Genomic DNA, 26,844 nt, shown 5'->3' with positions numbered 1-26,844 from the left:
TACTAAAAATACAAAAAATTAGCCGGGTGTGGTGGCGGGCGCCTGTAGCCCCAGCTACTCGGAGAGGCTGAGACAGGAGAATGGCGTGAACCCGGGAGGCAGAGCTTGCAGTGAGCTGAGATCGCGCCACTGCACTACAGCCTGGGTGAGAGCGTGAGACTCCGTCTCCAAAAAAAATAAAATAAAATAAAATAAAAACTACTTCATGGCTGGGCACAGTGGCTCACGCCTGTAATCCCAGCACTTTGGGAGGCCTAGGCGGGTGGATCACGAGGTCAGGAGAACGAGACCATCCTAGCTAACATGGTGAAACCCCGTCTCTAGTAAAAATACAAAAAATTAGCTGGGCCTGGTGGTGGGCGCCTGTAGTCCCAGCTACTTGGGAGGCTGAGGTAAGAGAATGGTGTGAACCGGGGAGGCAGAGCTTGCAGTGAGCTGAGATCATGCCACTGCACTCCAGCCTGAGTGACAGAGCGAGACTCCGTCTCAAAAAAAAAAAAACAAAAAACAAAAAACTGCTTTATTAGGCTGGGTGTGGTGGCTCATGCCTGTAATCCCAGCATTTTGGGAGGCCTAGGTGGGTGGATCACCTCAGGTTGGGAGTTCGAGACCAGCCTGACCAACATGGTGAAACCCCATCTCTACTAAAAATACAAAATCAGCCAGGCATGGTGGCACATGCCTGTAATCCCAGCTACTTGGGAGGCTGAGGCAGGAGAATTGCTTGAACCCAGGAGGCGGAGGTTGTAGTGAGCTGAGATCATACATTGCACTCCAGCCTGGGCAACAAGAGCAAAACTCCACCTCAAAAGAGAAAGAAAGAAAGAAAAACTACTTTATTGAGGTATGATTGACATACAAAAAACTGTAGATATTTAATGTATACGACTTCATGTGTTTGGAAATAAGTATACATCCTTGAAACTATTATCACAACTAATGCCATAAACTTATCAATTGCTTCCAAAAATTCCCTTCCAGTTCATTTCTTCACTCCACTTTGGTTTTGTTTGTCCTTTTGTGATAACATAAGATCTTATATAAGACCTACCCTTTCAGCAAAGTTTTAAATGTACAACACAGTATTTGTTAATCATGTGCCCTATGTTATACGGCAGGTCTCCAGAACTTGTTTATCTTGCAGGACTGAAACTTTGTACACCTTCCTTTTTGTTTTTGTTTTTTTGCTTTTTGCTTTTTTAATTGCCCCAGCTTCATCAGAAAACTTTGACCAACACCTTTTCATTTCCTCCCACCTCTCAGCCTCTTGCAACCACTGTTCTACTTTCTGCTTCTGTGTGTTTGACTATTTTGGATTCCACATATAAATGAGGTCATACGGCCGGGCGCGGTGGCTCACACCCGTAATCCAAGCACTTTGGGAGGCCAAGGCAGGCAGATCACAAGGTCAGGGGTTCAAGACCAGCCTGGCCAACATAGTGAAACCCCGTCTCTACTAAAGGTAAAAAAACAAAATTAGCCAGGTGTGGGGGTGGGTGCCTGTAGTCCCAGCTACTCAGGAGAGCGGGACAATGGCGTGAACCCAGAAAGCAGAGCTTGCAGTGAGCTGAGATCACGCCACTGCACTCCAGCCTGAGTGACAGAGTGAGACTCTGTCTCGAAAAAAAAAAAAAAAATGAGATCATACGTTATTTGTCTTTCTGTGTCTGTCTTATTTTACTTTGCATGATGCCCTTTAGGTTCGTCCAAGTCATCACAAATGACAAGATTTCCATTTTTTTCCTTTTTATTTGAGACGCAGTTTCACTCTGTCGCCCAGGCTGGAGTGCAGTGGTACGATCTTGGCCCACTGCAACCTCAGCCTCCCAGGTTCAAGCAACTCTTCTGCCTCAGCCTCCCGAGTAGCTGGGATTACAGGCGCACACCACCATGCCCAGCTAATTTTTTTGTATTTTTTTAGTAGAGTTGCGGTTTCACCATGCTGGCCAGGCTGCTCTCGAACTCCAGACCTCATGATCTGCCCGCCTTGGCCTCCCAATGTGCTTGGATTACAGGCATCAGCTACTGTGCCTGGCCTGCTTTTTTTTTTTTTTAAGACGGAGTTTCACTCTTGTCACCCAGGCTGGAGTGCAATATGTTGATCTCAGCTCACTGCAACCTCCACCTCCTGGGTTCAAGTGATTCTCCTGCCTCAGTCTCCCGAGTAGCTGGGATTAGAGGCCCCCACCACCACGCCCGGCTAATTTTTTGTATTTTTAGTACAGACGGAGTTTCACTATGTTGGCCAGGCTGGTTTCGAACTCTTGACCTCAGGTGATCCACCAGCCTCGGCCTCTCAAAGTGCTGGGATTACAGGCGTGAGCCACCATGCCCAGCCTAGATTTCCATTTTTTTAAAGGCTGAATAGTGTGTGTGTGTGTGTGTGTGTGTTTATCCATTCATCAGTGAACATTTAGGTTTTTTCCACATCTTGGTTATTGTGGCAATAAACATAGGAGTGCAGATCTCTCTCCAAGATATTGATTTCATTCCTTTGGATATATACCATGAAGGGGGATTGCTGAATCACCTGGTAGTTCTATTTTTAATTTTTTGAGGAACCTCCATAATGTTTTCTACCAATTTACATTCCCACCAATGGTGTTCAAGGGTTCCCTTTCTCCACATCGTTGCCAACACTATTGCCCTTTAATATTATTTTGTTTTTGAGACGGAGTCTCGCTCTGTCGCCCAGGCTGGAGTGCAGTGGCACAATCTCAACTCACTGCAACCTCCGCTTCCAGGGTTCAAATGATTCTCCTGCCTCAGCCTCCTGAGTAGCTGGGACTACAGGCGTGAGCCACCACGCCCGGCTGTTTTCTTTTGTTTTTTGGAGGCGGAGTCTTGCTCTGTCATACAGGCTGAAGTGCAGTGGCACATTCATGGCTCACTGTAGCCTCAATCTCCTGGACCCAACCAATCCTCCCACCTCAGCCTCCCAAGTACAGCACCTGGGACCGCAGGCAGATGCCACTATGCCCAGCATATGTATGTATGTATGTATGTATGTATGTTTGAGACGGAGTTCCACTCTTGTTGCCCAGGCTGGAGAGCAGTGGCATGATCTCGGCTCACTGCAACCTCCGCCTCCAGGGTTCAAGCGATTCTTCTGCCTCAGCCTCCCTGAGTAGCTGGGATTACAGGCATGTGCCACGACACCTGGCTAATTTTGTATTTTTAGTATAGACGGGGTTTTTCCATGTTGGTCAGGCTGGTCTCGAACTCCCAACCTCAGATGATCCACTGCCTCAGCCTCCCAAAGTGGTGGGATTACAGGCGTGAGCCATCGCACCTGGCTATTTATATATTTTGAGACGGAGTCTCGCTCTATTGCCCAGGCTGGTGTGCAGTGATGTGCAATCTCAGCTCACCGCGACCTCCACCTCCCGGGTTCAAGCGATTCTCCTGCCTCAGCTTCCCGAGTAGCTGGGATTACAGGCGCCCACCACCATGCCTGGCTGATTTTTGTATTTTTAGTGGTGCACATGCCTGTAATCCCAGCTACTCGGGAGGCTAAGGCACAAGAATCCCTTGATCCCAGGAGATGGAGGTTGCAATGAGTCAAGATTGTGCCACTGCACTCCAGCCTGGGCAACAGAGAGACTCTCTCTCAAAAAATAAAAATAAAAATAATAAAAAATTCAAGGTTGCTTGAAGAAGATATAAGACTCCGGTGTTAGGTCCAACAGACTTTATTACTGACAACACAGCAAAGAAGCAGAAACTTGACACTCACGTTAATCCCCTTGCACTTCAAGTCCAACAGGACTGATGAGAAAGGGTCTGGACAGATGCTTTGCATACAGTGGGTGTGTAATGCAGTGAGTGTGTGCCACAATGAAGAATCCTGAGCTTATAAAGCAATCTTTTAAGGGGGCTACAGGAAGACCTCCCCAACCTTTGCTTCAGACATAGGCATCATTATTATATATATTTTTTACAGTGGTTAGGCAACAAATCTGCCTTTGGCCATGGGGACTCTCTATTGCTATCTTCCTAAATCGTTTGCTATACAAACATTCTTGGCTGGGCGCTGTGGCTCATGCCTGTAATCCCAGCACTTTGGCAGGCCGAGGCTGGTGGATCACCTGAGATCAGGAGTTTGAAACCAACCTGGCCAACATGGTAAAACCCCCATCTCTACTAAAAATACAAAAATTAGCCAGGCATGGTGGCGGGCGCCTATAATCCTAGCTCCTTGGGAGGCTGAGGCAGGAGAATCGCTTGAACCCAGGAGGTGGAGGTTGCGGTGAGCCAAGATGGTGCCATTGCACTCCAGCCTGGGCGACAAGAGCAAAACTCCATCTCAAACAAACAAACAATAAAAAAAACACAAACAGGCCGGGCGCGGTGGCTCATTCCTATAATCCCAGCACATTGGGAGGCCGAGGTGGGCAGATCATGAGGTCAGGAGTTTGAGACCAGCCTGGCCAGCATGGTGAAAACCTGTCTCTACTAAAAAAATACAAAAAATTAGCCAGGAATGGTGGCACATGCCTGTAATCCCAGCTATTCAGGAAGCTGGGGCAGGAGAATTGCCTCCCCTCAGGAGGGGGAGGTTGCAGTGGGCCAAGATTCAGCCACTGCACTCCAGCCTGGATGACAGAGCAAGACTCCGTCTCAACAAACAAACAAAAAAACCCCCCAAAAAACATTCTTGATGAGATAGTTTGGAACCAAAGCTTTAAAAAATATGAAGACACGTGAGATGCCCAGGGAGAATTATCTACCAACATAGTGTACGTTTCCCTTTAATACACGGGAATAATCAATCTTCGGAACAAAAAGATCCCCTGGCTGGGCACGGTGGCTCATGCCTGTAATCTCAGCATTTTGGGAGGCTGAGACAGGCAGATTGCTGGAGTCCGGGAGTTTGAGACCATCCTGGGCAGTGTAGAGAGACCTACTCAGACTGAGTGAGCTTCTAGACAGGACAAATAAAAAGAGCATTGCAAGTAGGGTTTTACAGGGGGGCTACTTGACAGGTCAAATAATGATAATTTCCTGGGACTGGGACTTTGAAGGGACTCCAGCCCTGTTCGCCTCCTGCCAATGGTTGCCAGGTTGCTGTTCCTCTCTGATGGAGACTGCTGGCTTTCAAGTCTACAGTGGATCAGTGGAGGGACAATGAAATAGGGCAAGTTAAAAAAAACCCACAAAGCTTGCTGTTCTTCCCAAAATCCAGCTGTTTTCCTTGAACGCTGAATATAATCCCTAGATTGCTGCAAACTCTTGGTTAATTTCCAAAGATTAAAAAAAAAAAACAAAAAACAGTAATCCCAGCACTTTGGGAGGCCGAGGTGAGCGGATCACGAGGTCAAGAGATCGAGACCATCCTGGCCAACATAGTGAAAACCCGTCTCTACTAAAAATATAAAAATTAGCTGGGCATGGTGGCACACGCCTGTAGTCACAGCTACTTGGGAGGCTGAGGCAGGAGAATCACTTGAACCCGGGAGGTGGAGGTTGCAGTAAGCTGAGATTGCGCCACTGCACCCTAGCCTGGATGACAGAGCGAGACTCCATCTCAAAAGAAAAAAAAAAAAGAAAAAAATTGATCCTGAAAATTGCTTTTTTTTTTTTTGAGACGGAGTTTTGCTCTTGTCGCCCAGGCTGGAGTGCAATGGTGCCATCTTGGCTCACTGCAACCTCCGCCTCCTAGGTTGAACTGATTTTCCTGTCTCAGCCTCTCCAATAGCTGTATTTTTAGTAGTAAGGCCTTGGGAAGGTCATTAGGTCATGATGGTGGAGCCCTCATGAATGGGATTAGTGTCCTTATAAGAATTCTGTCAGACACAGTGGCTCATACCTGTAAGCCCATGACTTTGGGAGATCAAGGAGGGAGGATCAGTTGGGGCCAGGAGTTTGAGACCCTGTCTCCACAAAAAATAAAAAGTAAAAAATTAGCTAGGCATGGTGGCGTCCCAGCTACTCAGGAGGCTGAGGTGGGAGGATTGCTTGAGCCCAGGAGTTTGAGGCTACAGTGAGCTGCGGTTGTGCCACTGCACTCCAGCCTGGGTGACATAGTGAGACCCTATGGCAGGATCTCACTGTTTTTTTTCTCCAAAAAAAAAAAAAAATTATTAAAAAAAATTCCAGTATTGTGCAGTAGCTGGATGTTACAAATTTTAAAAAGAAGAAAATAAAAAATAAAATAAGAGTCCCGATAGAAATTGCTTCTCCCTTCCACCCTGTGAAAAGGACACAGCTAGATGGCACCATCTACGAATCAGAAAGTGGACCCTCACCAGATACTAAATTGCTGGTGCCTTGATCTCAGACTTCCTGGCCTCCCAAACTGTGAGAAATAAGTTTCTGTTGTTTATAAGGTACCCGGTTTATGGTATTTTGTTACAGCAGCCTGAACTAAGACACTTTGCAACTTCCACTTTCCATTCAACATATATCGTCCCCATTTCTCTTATTCCATACATACAGATCTAACTGGTTTTTATGAATAGTTCTTTAACAATCCATAGTTGGTATGTCTGATATTTTATGCAATAATCTATCAAATAGTGGACTTTCCTATTTTACATATGTAGAAACTGAGGATCAGGGCCGGGCACAGTGGCTCACACCTGTAATCCCAGCACTTTGGGAGGCCAAGGCAGATCACTTGAGCCCAGGAGTTCGAGACCAGCCTAGGCAACATAGTGAGACGCCTGTTTGTACATTTTAAAAAAAAAAAAAAAAAAAAAAAGGGCCAGGTGTGGTGGCTCACGCCTGTAATCCCAGCACTTTGGGAGGCCAAGGCGTGCTGATCACCTGAGGTCAGGAGTTCGAGACCAGCCTGACCAACATGGAGAAACCCCATGTCTACCGATAATACAAAAATTAGCTGGGCATGGTGGCGCATGCCTGTAATTGCAGCTACTCGGGAAGTTGAGGCACGAGAATTGCTTGAACCCTGGAGGCAGAGGTTGCGGTGAGCCGAGATCGCGCCATTGCACTCCAGCCTGGGCAACAAGAGTGAAGCTCCGTCTCAAAAAAAAAGGAAACTGAGGATTAGGAAAGCCCAAGACCCAACATCAGGAATGTCTACTAGTCCCAGAATCTCTTGCATTTGTACACCCCACCCCACTATGAACTCAGGCATAGTAAAATAATCCAAAATCCCCCATCAAATATTTTATATATATACATATATATATATTTCTATTTTATTTTAATTTTTTTTGAGACAGGATCTTGGCTGTTGCCCAGGCTAGAGTGCAGTGGTGTGATCATGACTCACTGCAGCCTCGATCTCCTGGGCTCAAGTGATCCTCTTGCGTCTGCCTCCTGAGTACTACAGGGATGTACCTGATGTACTACAGGCATGTGCCACCACGCCCAGCTAAACTTTCTTACTTTTCTTTTTTGCAGTGACAGGGGTCTTGCTATGTTACCCAGGCTGGTCTTTACCTCCTGGCTTCAAGCAATCCTTCCTCCTTGGATTCTCAAAGTGTTGAGATTACAAGCATGAGCCACCACTGCACCTGGCCTGTATCATTATATTAAAGCTGAGTTTTAGTCAAGCAAGCCTTTGGAGGCAGACTGCCCAGGTTCAAATTCCAGCACCCGATGAGTGGGGTGGCTCATGTTTGTAATCCCAGCACTTTGGGAGGCCAAAGCAGGTGGATCATTTGAACCCAGGAGTTTGAGACCAGCCTGGGCAACACAGTGAGACCCCAGGGGTCTCTACAAAAATTAAAAAATTACCCGGGCATGGTCACACATGCCTGTAGTCCTAGCTACCGGGGTTGCGGGGGCTGAGGTGAGAGGACCACTTGAGCCTGGGAGATCAAGACTGCACTGAGCACGGAACAGATTGCGTCCCTGCACTCCTAGCCTAGGCAACAAGGCAAGACCGTGTCTCAAACAAACAAACAAATCCCAGCAGCACTATTACCATCTGTGAGACATTGGACAAATTCCTAAAGTTCTCTATGCCTCAGTTTCCTCATCCATTAAATTAGGATGATGCTAGTACTTCACATATCTCATAGAGTTGTTGTCAGGGTTAAATGAATTAATTTATTGAATACACTTTACTGTAGCTATTATCATTGGTGCTGATCTGTATAGGTATTGATTTGTAAAGGTATTTGTTAAATACTTATTAAAGTCCGCAGCTTTGTTTTGGCATTTTGGAATCCATAACTTGTTTTTGTTTCTGAGATTTATAATGCCTCATAAGCCTTTGAAAATTCCTAGGCCCTAGGCAATTTAAAGGCCCCCAGCCCAACATCCCAAGCAGCCTGACACCAAGACAGGCAAGCATAGCTAAAAAGATCCCTAGCCTCAGAGGCCTTGGGGCTGAGGGGAGTCCTGGGAATACGGAGGGCTGGGACTGAAATATTCAACCCCATCCCCACTTTTATGAGCAGCAGTTTCCTAACTGGAGTGGGTAAGGGTATTTGAAATAGATGCTGGGCCGGGCACAGTGGCTCACACCTGTAATCCCAGCGCTTTGGGAAGTCCAGGTGGGCGGATCACCTGAGGTCAGGAGTTCGAGACCAAACACGGCCAACATGGTGAAACCCCGTCTCTACTAAAAATAAAAAATTAGCCGGGCATGGTGGCTCATGCCTGTAAATTCCAGCTACTCTGGAGGCTGAGGCAAAAGAATTGCTTGAACCCGAGAGGCGGAGGTTGCTGTGAGCTGAGATTGAGCCACTGCACTTCAGCCTGGGAGACAAGAGCGAAACTCCGTCTCAAAAAAAGGCCGGGTGCGGTGGCTTACACCAGTAATCCCAGCACTTTGGGAAGCTAAGGCAGGCAGATCATCCTGAGGTCAGGAGTTTGAGACCAGCCTGGCCCAAAGTGGTGAAACCCTGTCTCTACTAAAAATACAAAAATTAACCGGGCGTTGTGGTGGGCGCCTGTAATCCCAGGTACTCTGGAGGCTGAGGCAGGATAATTGCTTGAACCCGGGAGGCAGAGACTGCAGTTGTGCCGAGATTGGGCCACTGCATTCTAGCCTGGACAACAGAGCGAGACTCTGTCTCAAAAAAAAAAAAAAAGAAAAAGAAAAGAAAAAGAAAGAAGGAAAGAAAAAAGAAATAGATGCTGTGGGTATTCAGACCTGTCAGAGTGCTAGCTCAGCCCAGCCCTTCAAGTAGCAGAATAAAGGAGGAAAGAGCATCCCAGGCCTTCCCATCCCCATTCAACTCCTTCAGTTAGAGTGGTCCTAAGATTGCGGTGGGGGGTGGGGCTGTGTTGAAGAGGTTAAAAACAGAGATTAGTCAGATCCAATCCTGCTCTCACTCTATGGAGGAAACAGATTCGAATACATAGTCACAGCCCAGGCTCTGGGATTGAGAGACAGAGAGAGAGACGGGATTGGAGAGACAGAGTGGCTCTGGAAGCCTAGAGAACAGAGCCTGAAGACAGAGAGGAAAGGGAGTAAAGGGGAGGCATTTATGCAGAGATCTGAGAAGTGAATATGAAAGGCACCCCGAGCAGAACGTACAGCTTGGGCAAGGAGGCTTGCTGGCATGAAAAAGCAAGATGTGCTCAGGCAGCTCTAATTTTCCAGGACATCAGATAAAAAGTAAAAAACGGAGGTGGGAGACGCGCCTAGACAGGGTATTGAATACCAGCCCGAGGGGCTTGGGTTTCATCCAAAGAGCAAGGCAACTGAGCTCAACACAGTGAGACTCGGTCTCCACAAAAATTTCTTTTAAAAATTGGCCGGGCCTAGCGGCGCGCGCCATTACGCCCAGCTATTTCTGCAGGCTGAGGCGAGAGGATCGTTTGAGCCCGGGGAGGTCCAGGCGGCAGTGAGCCAAGATCGCGCCACTGCACTCCAGTCTGGGCAACAGAGCGACACTCTGTCTTTAAAAAAGCAAAAAAAAAAAAAAAAAAAAAAAAAAAAGAAAGAAAAAGAAAAAGAAAAAAGAGAGCAGGGCAAGTCGCTCCCTTCTCTGGGCCTTGGCATAAATCAAGCACAAATCAAAGTCTCACTCCCTCCTCCTGTCGCGCAAAGGCGCGCGGAGCCAGCCAGCCAACCAGCTGAACCACGGCCTGGTAACCCAAAACCTGCACACCCTCCAGCTCCCCACATGACGTCACGTATTACCACGGACGCACGCGCAGAAGCCTTCCCGGGGACTCACGAAAGGGCAGGCTTAGCCTCTTCCCCATGTCGCCCCTCATTGGCTAGAAACTACTGCTCGTCTCGGTCGTTGTTAGCAGCGACCAGGGCGGGTACAATCTTGGTCGCTAGGACACGGCTAACTTCCGCTTTCTTCCCCCTCTCCTAGGCTCAAACTAGTCAAATCTTGTTCAGTCGACCAATGGCAAATGGAAAGTGGGAGGGACTTCACTAGTCCGGACCAAAGAAACGCGAGCTTAGACCGGCCTAGCGCGGCCAATGGCCGTGGAGCAGCCCCTGTAAACTGGCTCGGGCGCCCCCACGCTCGCCTTTCCTTCTCCTCCCAGCCCTGCGCCCTCACGTTTCAGCATAGCGCTGGCCGCAGTGTGACAGGAACGGGACGGAGCCAAGATGGCGGCGGCCGACGGCGACGACTCGCTGTACCCCATCGCGGTGCTCATAGACGAACTCCGCAATGAGGACGTTCAGGTCCGGAGGCTACGGGGGTCTTGGGGAAGACGGGGAGGGGTACCTGTGGGCACGGGCGGCCCTCGCGGAGAAGACTCAGCGTTCGCTGGGAGTGGCGGAAGCGGGCGGCGGCCAATCAGCGTGCGTCTCTTATCTCCCCGGGTGCCCGGACTCATTGAGACGGCGCTCCCGATTGGGTGTCGGCCCAGTGGAGGGCGGGGGCCAGCGCTAGCCTCGAGGGTCCCGGGCCTACCCTGTGCGCGCGGCGGTCCGCGGTCCTGGGAGGTTGCAGCCAGGGCTGGGGTCGGCGGACTGGGTCGGGGAGAGAGGAGGACTCCGTGATTGGCGGTGGCCTCTGAATGGCCTCTTGGTGGTGTGGGGCGCTCATGACTTGCTCCAAGTAGGGGAGGGCCGCCTGGTAGGTCGGGACCTGGGAAGGTTTTTTTCTTTTCTGGGTTTCGACTGCTGGGCCAAGTGGGGACCGAGAGGCGAAGGCCTGCCATCCCAATTCCTGCTCTTCCTCCGCCTCTCATTTTGGTTTAGGTGTCCTAAGAGGACGAGGACGCAAAAACACCCCACCACCAAAGGTGGGGACTAGCCAAGTTGAGGAGCGAATTAGGTTGTAGAAACCCGCCTCACCACCTCCCCGGATCCTCCCATTGACCAGGATATGGGGTGAAGGATTTGCTAAACGGATGAACATTTATTCACTTCATTTTTTTTTTTTTTTTGAGACAGTCTCTGTGTCGCCCAGGCTGGGGGTGGGGAGCAGTGGTGCGATCTCGGCTCAGTGCAACCTCTGCGTACCGGGTTCAAACCATCCTAGCGCCTCAGCCCCCTAAGTAGCTGCGATTACCGGCGCGAGCCACCACGCCCAACTAATTTTTGTATTTTTAGCAGAGACGGGGTTTCGCCATGTTGGCCAGGCTTGGTCTGGAACTCTTGACCTCAAGCGATCCACCCGCCTCGGCCTCCCAAAGTGTTGGAATTACAGGCGTGAGCCACCGCGCCCAGCTCGGATGAACATTCCTGGTTATGGGATGAGGTGGCCCAAGGCTCTGAGCCAGGCTGGTCTGGGGTTGAGAACAGTTAGAACTGCAAGTCCACTTTCCACCCGCCATGTGACCTTGTGCAGATTACTTCACCGCTTTGGGTCTCTGTGTTCCATAAAATATGGGCTAATTGTAGTCCTGGTCTTGCTGGAGGGACTTGTGAGGGACTGAACGAATTATGACACAAATAAAAAGTAGAATGGTGTCAGGCCTGTTGTAAGGGCTCGATAAATATTAGCTGTAATTATTGGGAGTGGTGATTAAAGAGGTCCCATCCTCCCTTTAGGTCTGTTTTCCCATTTATAAAATTGAACAAGGTGCAGTGGGTAACCTGCCAAACGCAGGTCTCGCCTCCTAGGTTCCTGGTATATCACTGTTTCTGGTGGCAGACAGGTTGTGGTTGTACTCCCGGCCCTTCCACTTCTTACTGATTGACAAGGGCAAGTTAATCTCTCTAGGCCTGTTTCCTCTTCTCTTTAATGGGGATAATTACCTAGTTCATAGGTATTTATCCTATGTATGAATTCTCTTGTTCAGTAAACATATGCCATGTATGAGATATGATGCTGGGGATATACTGGAGACACCAGTTTCTATACAGGATCCAGGTGTGAAACAGGTCAACAGAGCTGAATAGATGAGTGTGTGAAAAGTGATGGGAAGGAAACAAATAGGATGTTGTGGTAGTGAATCCGTATTGAATTGGGCCTCTATTCTGTGTAGGGCACTGTTCTAAGCACTGGTATATAGCAGGAACAAGACAGACAAAAACTCCAGGCCTTGGGGAGTTTATTTTGTAGTGAGGAGAGACAGACAATAAACAGAGTGTGCTGGGGATAAGCATTAGGGAGACAAAAATAAGAGAAATGGGGGATAGGGGATGCAGTTTTAAAGAGTGGTCAGGGGAGGCCTTGTTGAGATCCTGTTTGAGAACACGCCTGAAGGCAGAGAGCACAGCAAGTACAAAGTGGGGTGGGGCAGATCCATTTTAAGTAGGCCAATCAGGCAAGGCCCCTCTGAGGATGCAGAGTTTGAGAAGAGATTGAGAGAAGGTGGGGGAGAGCCTCCGAGGAAGAGGGAACAGATATGTAATATGTAATGGCCATTTTTTTTTCTTTTTTTTTTTTTTTTTTTGAGACGGAGTCTTGTTGCTCTGTTGCCCAGGCTGGAGTGCACTGACGTGATCTCCGCTCACTGCAACCTCCGCCTCCCGAGTTCAAGCAATTCTCCCGCCTCAGCCTCCTGAGTAGCTGGGACTACAGACGCAGGCCACCCCGCCGGCTGATTTTTTTGTGTGTGTTTTTAGAAGAGACTGGGTTTCCCGGTGTTGGCCAGGCTGGTCTCAGACTCCTGATCTCAGGTGATCCCCCTGCCTCAGCCTCCGAAAGTGCTGGAATTACAAGCATGAGCCACTGTGCCCGGCCAGTTTTTTTTTTTTTTTTTTTTTTAACTCCAGGATCACTTCCTTCAGCTGTCTATCCTCCCATCCTTTCATTCATCCATCCATCCACTAACCAGCAAACATTTGTAGGGAGATGTCTTTGTGCCAGGATCAGAGCTAGGCAGCTTACTGGTTTATTCTAAAGAATGTTACAAAGGGTACAGATGAAGACACATGCAGGGTGAGGTGTGGGGGAAGATGTGTGGAGCTTCCATGCCCTCCCTAGGCATTCCACCCTCCAGGAACCGCGAGGTGTTCATCTGTCTGGAAGCTCCTATGGTTACTTTTGTGCTACAGCCCGGAGTTGCATAGTTGTAACAGAGATGGCCTGAAAGCTTAAAATATTTGCTGTCTAACCCTTTGCAGGGAAAAAATTGCCAACCTCTGACTTAAACTATCTGTGTAACAAATTAGTAGGTGCTTGTTCTATGTTAGGTACAGTACAGAGGAATAACACTGACGATCTTAACTGAATTCTCACAATCACTCTTTGAAGTAGGTCCTGTCCTTGTCCACATTTTCCAGATGAGGAAACTGAAGCACCATAAATAACATGGCCAAAGCTGTGCAGCTGAGAAGTGAAGGAGCCAGGAAAGGAAGTAGGACCTAAGGGTGGAATAGAGTCTGGGATGGGACACACGGTTGCTGATTATATTCATATGCCAGATATTTTAATTGTGTCTGAGACAGTTCAGGATACTAGAAGGAACATGGGATATGAAATCCTGTAGTCTTGATTTATTTGTTCAGCAAATATTTATCAATGTGTGCCAGACTCTGTTTTAGATACTAGACTTACAGTAGGGAACAAAACAGCAAAGCTGCCCTTGTGGGGTTTACATTCTGGTTTGGGAGACAGATAGTAGATCTGTAATGGGATGTCAGTGGCAGTAATTGCTAAGAAGAAAAATTGCTGGGCATGGTGGCTCAAGCCTAATTCTAACACTTTGGTTTTATTTTATTTTATTTTTCGAGACAGAGTCTCACTCTGTTGTCCAGGCCGTCTTTGCTCATTGCAATCTCTGCCTCCCGGGTTCAAGTGATTCTCCTGCCTCAGCCTCCTGAGTGGCTAGGATTACAGGCGCCCGCCACTACATCCAGCTAATTTTTGTATTTTTAGTAGAGAGTGGGTTTCACCATGTTGGCCAGGCTGGTCTCAAACTCCCTGCCCGCCTCTGCCTCCCAAAGTGCTGGGATTACAGGCATGAGCCACCGCACCTGGCCAATTCTAGCACTTTGGAAGGCCAAGGTGAAAGGATCACTTGAGCCCAGGAGTTTAAGACCAGCCTGGGCAACAAAGTGAGACCTTGTCTCTACCAAAAAAAAAAAAAATTGGCTGGTGTGATGACACAGGCCTGTGGTCCCAGCCACTCAGGAGACTGAGGTGGGAGGATTGCTTGAACCAGGGAGATCGAGGCTGCAGTGAGAGCCTGGGTGACAGCAAGACCCTGTCTCCAAAAAAAAAAAAACAAAATAAGACAGATACAGGGAATAGAGCAAGCACCTGGGGCTGCTGTGTTAGATAGGGAGGTTGGAGAAAGCTGCTCTGAGGAAGTGATGTTGAACAAGGATTTGAATGAAATGAACAGGTAGTGGAAGAGCAGTCTGGGCAGAGGGAATAGTTGGTACAAAGGCCAGGAGTGGGAGGATGCTTGATGCATTCAAAGCACAGCAAAAAGGCCAGTGTGACTGAGGCAGAGAGAATGGCAAAGTGGTGGGAGGTGAGGACTACACCAGAACTAGATCAAGTGAGGCCTGTGGGCCAAGGTGAAGGCCTTGAAGATGGGAGGGAGGGGGAGGAATTGCAAGACTTTGAGTAGTAATGATGGGTTCTGATATAATTTTAAAGGATCCTTCCTCTGGCTGTTGTAGGGGTTGGGCCCTGTTGAGGTGCCATTACAAAGCACCCAGGACCAGTGTTAGCATGCAGGGGGGAAGTACGGTTACAGTCAGGACATGTTGAGGGAGGCTGATGGGATTTGCTGGTGGGTAATGTAGAGGGAAGAGTTGAGGATGAGTGAAGTTTGAACCCCTGCTCTGCCAGTTTGCTCCCTGTGTGCCCCTGGAGCAGTACTTTCCCCTCTTTGGGCCCAGATTCCTCATCTGCAAAATGGGGATAATGATGAAGAATCAGCATGTGTCTGGTTGTGAAGATGCAGTGAAATTGGCCTGTGCATTGTTCTGCGGTAGTCATATGGCAGGGATTGAGCAGACCTGAGGAAATGGGGCATCTGGGGAACCATGTGGGAACAAGTCAGCAAGTGCTAAGGCCTGGGTTGGGAATACACTGGGCTGTTTGTTTGTTTTTTTTTTGGTTGCTGTCAAGGCAGCCGTTGTGACAAGCCAGGCCCAGTGAGAATGGATCAGTAGACTAGGGTCAGATTGTGTTGGGCCTTGTAGGCCAGAGTAAGGCCTTAGCTTTTATTCTGATTGTGAAGGGAAAACATACTTCATGTGGGATTATACCGTATACATTCATATTATGGACGGCTCCATGGATGGAATGCAGGGTGGATCTTCAAAAGTGGGTCCCCTTTCCACAGGTGCATATAGTGGGAAGGCGGATTTTATTTATTAACTCACCACAGAGCAGGCTCTGTGCTGAGGCCTGCTGGGACACAGAGAGTCCCAGTCTAGGGTGGTAAGTGCTGTCGTGGTACCATATGGGTGGACTCTTTGGAAAATCCCAATTCCTGTTCTCTCACTTAACACAACAGTCAACAACACAGAAGAAGACTTCCGTGACCAACTGTGTGTTGGGGTGGGGAGGGATTCTTCACCACCACTAAGCAAGCAATCAGTTCTGCAGCACACACCAACTGGGTGTCCTCCAGTTCAATTCAGACACGACCTGGAGACAGTGTTGGATCCAACAGGTTGAGGGCTCAGGCCTCAAAACTGCCCCTTGGCCCTCGCCTTCAGTTGCCATTCTGGGTCGTCAGAACTTCTGATCTACCTGCTTCAAGTTGGAGTTCCCATGACCATCCTGCCTTTGGGTTTGATTAATATGCTAGAGCAGCTGTCAGAACTCAGGGAAACATGTAAGTTTATCAGTTTAAAGGATAGTATAAAGAATACAGATGAAGAGAGGCATAGGGTGAGCTATGGGGGAAGGGGTGTGGAGCTTCCATGCCCTTGTTGGGTGCACCACCCTCCAGGAACCTCTGTGTGTTCAGCTATGTTGAAGTTCCCAGGCCCTGTCCTTTTGGGTTTTTATAAAGGCATTATTAGGTAGGCAGGATTGATTAAACCTGGTGATCACCTTGACCTTCAGCCCCTCTCTGATCCCTGGAGGTTGTGGGGTGGGGCTGAAAATCCCAACCCTTTAATCATGCCTCTCTGTTTTCCATGACTATCTTTCCAGTGACCATGGACCCCATCCTGAAGGTATCAGTCAACATTAGCGTACAAAAAGCGCCTTGGAGATTCCAAAGATTTGAAGAGTTGTATGCAAGGAAATGGGGATGAAGCCCAAATCTGTATTTCACAGTATCACAACTGTAGCAGGTGCTTGGTGGGGACACACTTGGGAGATAGTCAGTGCCCAGGGAATTCTCCTCAGGATATGACATGATCAACGGCCAGTCAAGGTTTCCGAAATGATATTAATAGCTTTTCTATCAGGAATGTGACAGAGACACGAACCAAGAGTTGTTTAAACAAGTAAGGGTTCTTTTTATTTCTCATATAGCAAGTTCAGCAGCTCAAAGCTATCACAGAATTGGGTCAGCTCAAAGATATCGCAGAAATGTGGTTTTTTTGACTGGCCTATTTTGGTTATAAGATTCCAGCAGCATCTGCTGTCCTAGTGGAACTGCACTTTTTAGTGCAGTTTAGCAGAGGCCAGCTTAGGACACAGGTTCTTCCCTTCCTCCCTTTTATGAAGGAGGAAAATCTCTCCTGAATCTCCTCAGCAGACTTGCTTGTGTATCTCTTTGCTGAGAACTAGGTCATATGCAGAGTTAGTTGAGGTTAAGTTTGGCTATAAGTAGTAGAGAAACTCTAAATAACAGGGGCTTAAATGAGCTTGAAGTTTATTTCCAACTGATGACCAAAATGTCTGGTGGCAATCCAGGCTGCTGTGCACTTCATGGTGTCAGGGTCCCAGGCTCTTACCATTATGCGCTGATTGTATCCTCCATTCTACCCTCCGTGTCCCCCAGGTTACCTCAGGTCCCCAAGTTGGCTGCCAAAGCCCCAACCATTATAGCTCCATTCCAGACAGGAAGGAGGGAAGATAAGTGTGACCCCCATCCCTATAAGTTGCACAAAACATTTCCACTTGGATTTTATTGGCCAGATGTTAAGTCTTATAGTCACATTCAGATGCAAAGGCAATTCAGAAATGTCTTTTCCAGGGGTCATGTGTACAGCTGAAAACCAAGGATTATGAACAGCAGTATAGCCCCATGCAGGAGCTCTTAACTTGGGGATCATCTGCAATTCCCAGGCAGGTCCATGAATTTGGATGGCAAAAATAACATCTTTATTTTCATTAACCTCTAACTTACATTTAACTTCTGTTATGAATTATAATATCGCTATAGTATATCATGGGTAGTGTTAGCAAAACCTGTGACTGTCACCAGTGGAAATCAGGAGTGTGTTCACATGTTATTTCTGCTATAATACATACCTTCTAGTGTTGTTTATGTTCACCTCTTTCAAATTGCATTCATTATTAGACCTACTAAGGGGATTCATGGCACCACCCCACCCCTCTACAAGAGAAAAACCAAAAAAACAAAGCTGGGTGCAGTGGGTCATGCCTGTAATCCTAGCATTTTGGGAGGTCGAGGTGGGAGGATCGCTTGAGCTCAGGAGTTTGAGGGCAGCTTGGGCAACATAGTGAGGCCTCATCTCTACAAAAAGTTAAAAAAACTAGCTGGGCTTGGTGACACCTGCCTGTAGACCCATCTATTTGGGTAGCTGAGGCGGGAGAATCACTTGAGCCCAGGAGGTCAAGGCTACAGTGAGCTACGATCGTGCCACTGCACTCCAGCCTGGGTAACAGCGAGACCCTGTCTCAAAACAACAAGAACAACAAAAAAGAAAAATCAGAGCAAATATGAATCCATAGTACTGGTTAAGAACCTGGTGGCTGGGATTCAAATCCTGGCTTTGCTACCAGTAAGCTGTATGCAGTTAACCTCCCTGTGCCTTTGTGTTCTCTGCCGTAAGATGGGGGATTCTATATTTCCCTCATGGGATTGTGAGGGTCAAATGAGTTAAAACATTAAAGCCTGGGGCATAGTAGAGACTAAAGAAATATTTACTGTTATTATTCTGTCATGGTGAAAAAAGGGAAAAGAAAGAAACATCAGTGGACCAGCTGCCACAATGTCCTTCTTAATAATCTGAACAAAATCAGGATGCTGTCAGTGAGGCGTGGTTGCCATGGCTGCTATTATTAATCTTCCCCTAGTGCTAGGGTGTCCCTGTAGAATGTCATTTTGTACTCAAGACAACCCTCTGAGGGTAGGTATTATCATCATCCCCACTTCACAGATGAGAAAATTGAGGCTCAGAAAGGTACAAGGATTGCCCAAGATTCCACAGCTAATATGTAAGCAGTTTAGCCTTGAACCCAGACGTGCAGCTCTGTAGTACCACCCCAGGCCACCTTTCTCAAGCATTGATGATGCTGTCTGCCTGAAGAAACACTTTTAATGAAACCAAAAGCAGAATCCCAAAGAACAGCAGTGGAAGGAAGGGGGCTCTCTGGATGGGAGAGCAGCTTGATTGTCATGGGCCCACCTCTTCGGCATCCCCAGCTTCAAGTTGGAGTTTCCACGACCCCCTCTTTGGGTATGATTAATTTGCTGGAGTGGCTCACAGAACTCCAGGAAATACTTAGGTTTACCCGTTTATTGTAAAGGATATTGCAAAGGATACAGATGAAGAGATGCATAGGGTGAGCTATGGGGGAAGGGGCAGGGAGCTTTCATGCCATCCCTGGGGATGCCACCCTCTAAGAATCTGCATGTTCCGCTACCGGGAAGCTCTCTGAATTCTATCCTCTTTGGTTTTTATGGAAGCTTCATGATACAAACATTTTTGCCTAAATGACAGTATGATATTGAAATTGAGTCAGGCTGCCTGGCTTCATTGCTTTCCAGTAAGTGACAGCCTTGCCTCTGTCTGCATCAGTGTCCTCACTCGCCTCTGTGCGTCAGTGAAGTGGGGATGCTGCTAACAATACATACCTCAGAGCAGTTAGGAGGATTCAATGTGTTAATCATCCATGTCAATCACTTGGAATGCTGCCAAGTACGTAGCAAACAATAAATGTTGCTATTGTACTGGCATTTATGATTATGGTTATTAATTGTGATTATTCCCTGCACCATCTCATTGTCCTCAGGGCTGCTGCTCACCTAGTGTGGCCCTAGCCCATGTGTATATTTCCCCATATCTCAGGCTGAGAGAAGAACACACAGATCAACTTGAAGAAAACAAAGAGGAACGAAATAGGCAACTAGGTCAATACTCCCCACAGTATTTAATTTAATTTAATTTATTTATTTATTTGAGACAGAGTCTCGCTCTGTCACCCAGGCTGGAGTGCAGTGGCACGATCTCGGCTCACTGCAAGCTCCGCCTCCTGGGTTCACGCCATTCTCCTGCCTCAGCCTCCTGTGTAGCTGGGACTACAGGTGCCCGCCACCATGCCCAGCTAATTTCTTTTTCTATTTATGGTAGAGATGGGGTTTCACCGTGTTAGCCAGGATGGTCTCGATCTCCTGACCTCGTGATCCGCCTGCCTCGGCCTCCCAAAGTGCTGGGATTACAGGCATGAGCCACTACACCCGGCCTCCCAACAGTATTTTATTATGAAAGTTTTCAGATATGCATAACGTTGGAAGACTAATACAAGGGTCAGCAGGCTACAGTCCATGGGCCCAATTCAGCCCACTGTCTGCTTTTGCAAGTAAAGTTATTGGAACACAGCTATGCCTGTTTGCTTCACTAGTTCTGGTTCTATGGTTGCTTTCAGTGCCACACAGGCAGAGTTCAGTAGTTAGGTTTGCAAAGCTGAAAATAATTACTGTCTGGCAATGTATAGAATAAGTTTTGCTGACTTCTAGCCTAGTGCAGTGAGCACCTCTGTACTCACACCCCAGGTCAGTGATAGTGTTTGCTATATGAGTTTTTTATCTTTCTATAGGTCTGTCTCTATATACGTTTTATTTTTTAGCTGAAAATCGGTTGCAGGTTTTGTAGTACTTTATCCTGAGGTCTGTTTGATGCCAGAATGGTGAGTTTTTGGACTACCTGTATGAAAGATTTACTGTGTGCATTTTTCTGAGGAGAGACCATCACAACACTTCATCAGATGCTCATCGTCTGTGATCCCAAAGATATTCTTCAACTCCTGGACTGGAGAACCCAACTCACGCAAGATCTTAGTCACTTGTAGACCTCATCTCACTTATGTGGGGCCTCAGAACAGAACAGGCTAAGGGAGCTCTTGCTCCTCAACCTCACCCTGTCCCTACCTGTTCTGCCTCTATCCAGGAAGAAAGGTCACCTGTGGGACCATTAGTCACTCTCCCCCTCACAAAAGCACTTCCTCCCACTCTCACACTCATGAGCTCATTCCATTCTTGTGACAGTGCCGGGAGTTATTAATAATAGGAGAGGCCTCGTGGTGATGAAGAAATGAGGGGAGAGTTCCATAGTCTGTCTTGCCATCAGAGCAGCTGACTTTGGATCCCACACTCCCTCGGTGCTTGCTTTGGCAGGTGTGTTTACCTCTCTGATCCTGACTTTCCAAAGTGGTGAAAAGAGGATATTAGCCATGCATTTCTTCTAGGATCTAGAGGATCAAATGAGGTCCCAACCTGTAAATGCTTGTTGTGAGATCTATTATGTGTGTTAGCCAAATATGATAGTTCTCTAGGACTGCCACAGCAAATCACCATGAACTGGGTAGCTTAACACAACAAATTTATTCTCTCACAGTTCTGGAGGCCAGAAGTCTGAAATCAAGGTCTCGGCAGGGTTGGTTCCTTTTGGAGGCTCTGAGGGAGACCCATTCCATGCCTCTGGAAGTTAGGACTTCTGGTGGTGCCAGCAATTCCTTGTGTTCCTCGGCTTGTGGATGCATCTCCTGGTCTCTCCACCCATCTTCACATGCCTGCCTTCCCCTCTGTATCTGTCTTCCTTTCCGTCTCTTAGAAGGACACTGTCACTGGATTTAAGGTTAACCCTCCATTTAGGATGATATTACCTGGACACACTTAACTACGTCTGCAAAGACTGTTTTGACATGCACATCATGGGACATAACTTTTTGAGGCTGCTATTCAGCCTCCTATACTAGTGGTATTATTACTACTGTAGTCATTTTATTACAATAATTTTTTTTTCTTTGAGACAAAGAGTCTTACTCTGTTGCCCAGGCTGGAGTGTTGTTTGTTCTTTTATAATCACTTGGCCAGCAATCCTGGCTTTAAATCCTGCTCCATGCGATCTTGGCTGTCTGACCCTGAGAGGGGCTTTTGTTCCCCGAGCCTGTTTGTAAAATGGGACTCCAGCTAGTGACATGGGTGCAGGTGTGTGGATGTGTTTAGCCGAGGACCGGACACAGAGGAAGCATGTTATAAACATGGCTGCTGCTGTTAAAGTACAGTGCATTGGCATGTTACATGGTACTATGTACAGGAGAAAGTGATGAAGAGAGAAGAGGAGAGGGAGTACAGTTTTCAACAGAGTGGTCCTGGAAAGTGCGACTGAGTAGATGTTGCCTCCATAAGACCCAAGGGATGTTTTTGCATTTGTTGCTGCTGCAACTACTATTGTTGTTATTTAATGATTCACTCGAGGTCACAGGGGCTCTTGGTGGGTGTTTGCCAAATTACTGTTGAGCATCTTCACATGTAACCAAGCAAGGCTTCCAGAGGCTGACTGGGTTCAGAGCTGTCAGAACTCATGCGTGTCTGGGATTTCTAACATTCTCCCCTCCTCGTCTTGTTCTCTCATTAGCTGCGCCTCAACAGCATCAAGAAGCTGTCCACCATCGCCTTGGCCCTTGGGGTCGAAAGGACCCGAAGTGAGCTTCTGCCTTTCCTTACAGGTAACAAAGGGGACCCTTGGGGCCCACATGTGGGGACTCTTGGGAGGTGGTTTTCGCTATATAATAGAAGACTTGTGGATTTAACATATTGTTTGTGAATGTCTGCCGTTTTAGACACTATGGAGTGGGAAAAGGGATTCAGAGAAGTGCAGTCTTTTTTTTTTTTTTTGTGACGGAGTCTCGCTCTGTCGCCCAGGCTGGAGTGCAGTGGTGCAATCTCGGCTCACTGCAAGCTCCGCCTCCCGGGTTCCCGCCATTCTCCTGCCTCAGCCTCTCCGAGTAGCTGGGACTACAGGCGCCCGCCACCACACCCGGCTAATTTTTTTGTATTTTTAGTAGAGACGGGGTTTCACCGTGGTCTCGATCTCCTGACCTCGTGATCCACCCGCTTCGGCCTCCCAAAGTGCTGGGATTACAAGCGTGAGCCACCGCGCCCAGCCCGAGAAGTGCAGTCTTGCTCTAAAAGAATGGTCTGGAATGATGGAGACAGACAGATGGTGAAAGGGTTCTAGAGGCAGATAGAACGAGGTTTGAGTTGCAGCTCCAACAGTTGGAAGCTGGTGACTTTAGACAAGTTAGTTTTCCTGTTTCTTACATTTTTCATCTGTAGATTGGGATAATCATCCATGTGCCATAGTGTTGATCTGAGCATTCAATATTAATAACAATTGCTAATACTTACGATATGCTTACTATATGCCAGGTGGTGTTCTACACCGTATCTTGTGAGGATTGAGTTCATATAAAGTGTTTAGAAAGCTGCCTGTACTCAGTAAACATACATCACCATCATTTCACCCAGTTGATCTCACAGCAGTACCTTAAGCAGGTAATACTACTGTCCCATGTTATAGATGAAGAAACCAAGGTGTAGAGAGGTGAAGTGATTCATTTGCCCAAGGTCATGCAGTTAGGAGGTAACTGAGAAGGGATATTTATCTAGTCATTCTGGCCTTTAACTTGACAGCATTGGTTAATGACTGATTTCAAATCCAAGCTCTACCACTTTCTAGGTATATGACTTTGGGCAAGATATTTTACATCTACCTGCTTCAGATTCTTCACAGGTGAAATGGGCATAATTATGTAACCTAACATGAAGACTAAGGTACTGTAAAGTGCTTATGACACTGTGCAGTACGTGCCGCCTAAGCGATAGCTGCCAGGCTGTTACTACGCGCTGCTGTTTGTGAGGATGTAGGTAAAGCACTTAGTACACTGTCTGACACAGACTGGACCACAATTAATAGTAAATCCTCTGTTATCATTATTCCCATTACTACTTCATGTTTTATACTTATTACCAGCTGAAATCACAGCTGAAGGTTTCGAGTGCTTTGTCACTAAACTCTTGTGTATGAGATCATCTTACTTGGACCTAGTGATGACCCTGGGAAGGAAGGAGCTTGAGATTGTTACCCCTCCCCATACTGGACAGACGGGGTATTGGAGCCTGAAGAGGTGCAGTGACTCGCCTACAGTGGCACAGCCAGTGACTGAGGGGTGCAGGTGTGTCTGACTGAAGGCTACATGAAGAGTAGGTGTCTGCTCGTATGACACTAAACAAATGGCCCCAAACCAGGTGGCTTCTATTGGTGAACTGTTGGGGAGACTTGAAAGCTTTAGAATGCTGAGGCATGGCAGGATAATAAAGTGGTGAAGAAGTTGTAGAGGAAAAATGTTGGAGGGACCTGGGTTTGCAATAAGCAGCTGTGCCACTGACTTGCTAGGAAAACCTGAGTAGGTCACTCTACCTCTCTTAGCCTCATTTCCCTTGTTTGTAAAGGAGTCTAATAAGAGCAGTACCTAACACTCGGGGTGTGTAGGGAAAACTCTGTGTCTTTCCTCTACCTTCATACCACAGCAATCATAACACATAATATGACTTCGGTGACCGTATGTCTGGGTTTTTTCCCCCAAACTAAGCAGTGAACAGCAGCTGGTTGTCCTCTAATTCAGTTCCGACACATGTGCCCAGAGACAGTGTCAGATCCCACAGATTGACAGCTCAGTCCCCAGGACTGTCCCCAACCCTGCCCACCAGTCGCTGGTCCTTTGGAACTTCTGATCGGAGGGTTTGATTAGGCTCACAGAACTCAGGGAAACACTTATGTTTACTGGTTTATTATAAGGGATATTGCAAAGGTTACAGATGAAGAGATGCATAGAGTGAGGTATGGGGGGAAGGGCCTGGAGCTTCCGTGCCCTCCCTGAGCCCACCACCCTCAAGAACCTCCACGTGTTTCACCATCTGGAAGCTCTCTGAACCCACTGGGTTTTTATGGAAGCTTAATGGCAGAGGGTCCTGAGTGGAATGGCACCAGCCATGTGGAACTCTGTGGGAAGAGCATTTCAGGCTGTGGGGAGAGGCAGATGTGTGCTCAGTGTGTTGGAAGAATAGCAGTGAGGTAGCCATGGGTTTAGCAAGATTGTTAAGGGAGAGTGAGACTAGGACATGAGGTTGGAGAAGAACAGTGACCACAACATGTGAGGTTAGGTTTCTTTGAAACTATTGGCAGATTGAAATGAAAGAGTGTCAGGATTTCTTTTACACCTGAAAGAGTCACTCTGGGTTCTGGGAGATCAGGTGGCGTAGGGGCAAAGGTGGAAGCAGGAAAACCAGGTAAGAAGCTGTTGCAGTCTCCCAGGCGACAGCTAGTGATGATCAGAGTGACCTTAGGTTGGGCGGGTTGACAGGCTTGGCTCAGAAGGGGCTGCCAACCCTTCCAAGTAGGATAGTTCTCTGTGGATTGGTGGAAAGGCAAGGTGCTGGCAGCTCCCAGGTGTTTGGCCTTCGGCAGCATTGCTTGGCTATAAGGTCTAGACTGGAGGTAGAGATGAATAAGAATTGAGTCCGTGGATATGCATAAGGTCTTCAGGAGACAAAACAGGGAGGGTGGTTTTAACTGCGTGCAGAGGGAGCCAGGGAAACTGAGGCTGGGAACGAGCCTAAAAACAGTGTAGTCGGAGTCATATTGGCGAGAATTTATTTATCGAAGGAAGAGGCAGAGATACTAACCCTCCTACTGGGCCCTGTGCTGAGCTCTTCACTGAAAGCATTTATTTCCCTTTAGTCTCAGAACAACCCTATGAAGTGAGAACAGCCCCGTTGTGATTTAGGGGATGAGAAGGGCTCAGAGATGAAGTGAATTGCTGTATAAACACCGCACAGTAAAGCAAGATTTGAACCTACCATAAAATGGGGATGATGATAGTGAGTACTTAAATGAGAGGGTTGTGGTAAGGAGGTGACGCAGAAGTTAAACCCACCACTTACACTCACACCCCTTTGGCCAGAGCAAGGTCACATGGCCTTGCCAACTGCAAGGGTGTCTGGGAAATGCAGTCGGCTGCTGGATTGCCATATACCCAACTTAAATGCAGGAGGTTTAAGTGCCAATAGATGTCAGGGATATTAGCAGCTTGTGCCGTGCAGAGATTAGCAGTTCCCACTGCCTCAGGGATGAGAGGATGGAGCTTAAGAGAGAGGCCTTTGGATGTGGGCATTAGGGACAGAACAGATTTTCCCTTCACATATTCATTCTTTCAGCAAATTTGAATTGCTGTCTGTCTGTGCTCAGCTCTGGCAGGAACTGGGGCACAGAGAGGAGCCAGTCCTGGGCTCGCTGATGATAGCCTGTTAAGGATGTGGTAAAGGTGGCATGGAAGGAGAGAGAGACTGAGCCCAGAGAAGGTGTTCCAGCGGACATCCTAGAAGTCTTCCAAGAAGGGGTAGCTAAACTGAATCTCCAAGGATAAAAATAAATTTCTGGCAGAGGGAACAGCGCTGAGGGGAGAAGCTGGACCCCAAAAAAGCTCTCGTTGACCATGCTCTGCGCTTTATACACCTGGTCGTATTTGCTCCTCACTGTAACCCTTGCTACGAGGGAGGGATGGTGAACACCATTTTACAGACGCAGCAGCTGTGACTTACAGAGGTGGAATCACTCAGTCAGTGTTCCACACCTGCTAGAGAGCAGAAGCAGGACTTACGGCTCTCTCATCCCAGCCAAGCCTGTACCTTAATCTCTGTGTCAGCCCAGGTGGAGAGTGGGGAGCAAGTGGGCGGATGGGAAAACAGTGCTGACAGCCTGAGGAAGCAGAATGGAGTCCGTGTGTTCTGAGCTTGGGCTGGGGTCAGAGTTGAGATGGCATAGTCACGAAGTCTGTCTTGGTTCCACAGATACCATCTATGATGAAGATGAGGTCCTCCTGGCCCTGGCAGAACAGCTGGGAACCTTCACTACCCTGGTGGGAGGCCCAGAGTACGTGCATTGCCTGCTGGTGAGTGGAAGGCAGAAAGTCCTCTTGCCCACCCCTTAGAGTCGGCCCATGGTCCTGCTGGCCTAGGGCAGGGAGGGGAGCATGTCGGAGAGTGTGGGGATCACATCAGAACAGCCGGGCCATGGACATCTGCTTTAATCCAACAAGTCAGTAGTGGCTTTTAATATCGTGAACTGAGGGTGCAGTTGTCATCCTTTCTGTTTAGTGGTCAGGTAGGTGCCCAGTGCCAGGCCTTACCTGGGATTCTACATACAGGGCTGTGGGTTTAGAGTCAGGCTGGGTTCTACCACTTACTTGCTGTGTGACTTGTAAGAGAATTACTTAACCTCTCTGTGCTGTACCTTTCTCATCTGCAAAATGGGGTTATGAAAACCTTTTTAAATTATCCTGAAGAGCCCTAGCACAGTACTTGGCACTTAGTAGGTACTAACAGATGTTA

At 47.8% G+C, this 26,844-nt stretch overlaps 1 protein-coding gene across 1 annotated transcript in view; it reads left to right on the top strand.

Annotated features, from left to right (window-relative positions):
* Positions 1 to 10,120: 10,120 nt before the first annotated feature.
* Positions 10,121 to 26,844, top strand: part of PPP2R1A (protein phosphatase 2 scaffold subunit Aalpha) — a 37,048-nt gene continuing 20,324 nt past the window's right edge. The window contains exons 1-3 of the mRNA XM_055238901.2: positions 10,121 to 10,570; positions 22,031 to 22,121; positions 26,305 to 26,405. Coding sequence (XP_055094876.1) covers positions 10,493 to 10,570; positions 22,031 to 22,121; positions 26,305 to 26,405 — 270 coding nt within the window. The 5' untranslated portion in view covers positions 10,121 to 10,492. The remainder of the gene's footprint in view (positions 10,571 to 22,030; positions 22,122 to 26,304; positions 26,406 to 26,844) is intronic.

The sequence above is a fragment of the Symphalangus syndactylus genome, chromosome 13 (assembly GCF_028878055.3).
Source record: "Symphalangus syndactylus isolate Jambi chromosome 13, NHGRI_mSymSyn1-v2.1_pri, whole genome shotgun sequence".
Lineage (NCBI taxonomy): Eukaryota > Metazoa > Chordata > Mammalia > Primates > Hylobatidae > Symphalangus > Symphalangus syndactylus.
The sequence above is the reverse complement of the archived record's forward strand: the minus strand, read 5'-3'. Positions and strand labels throughout refer to the sequence as shown.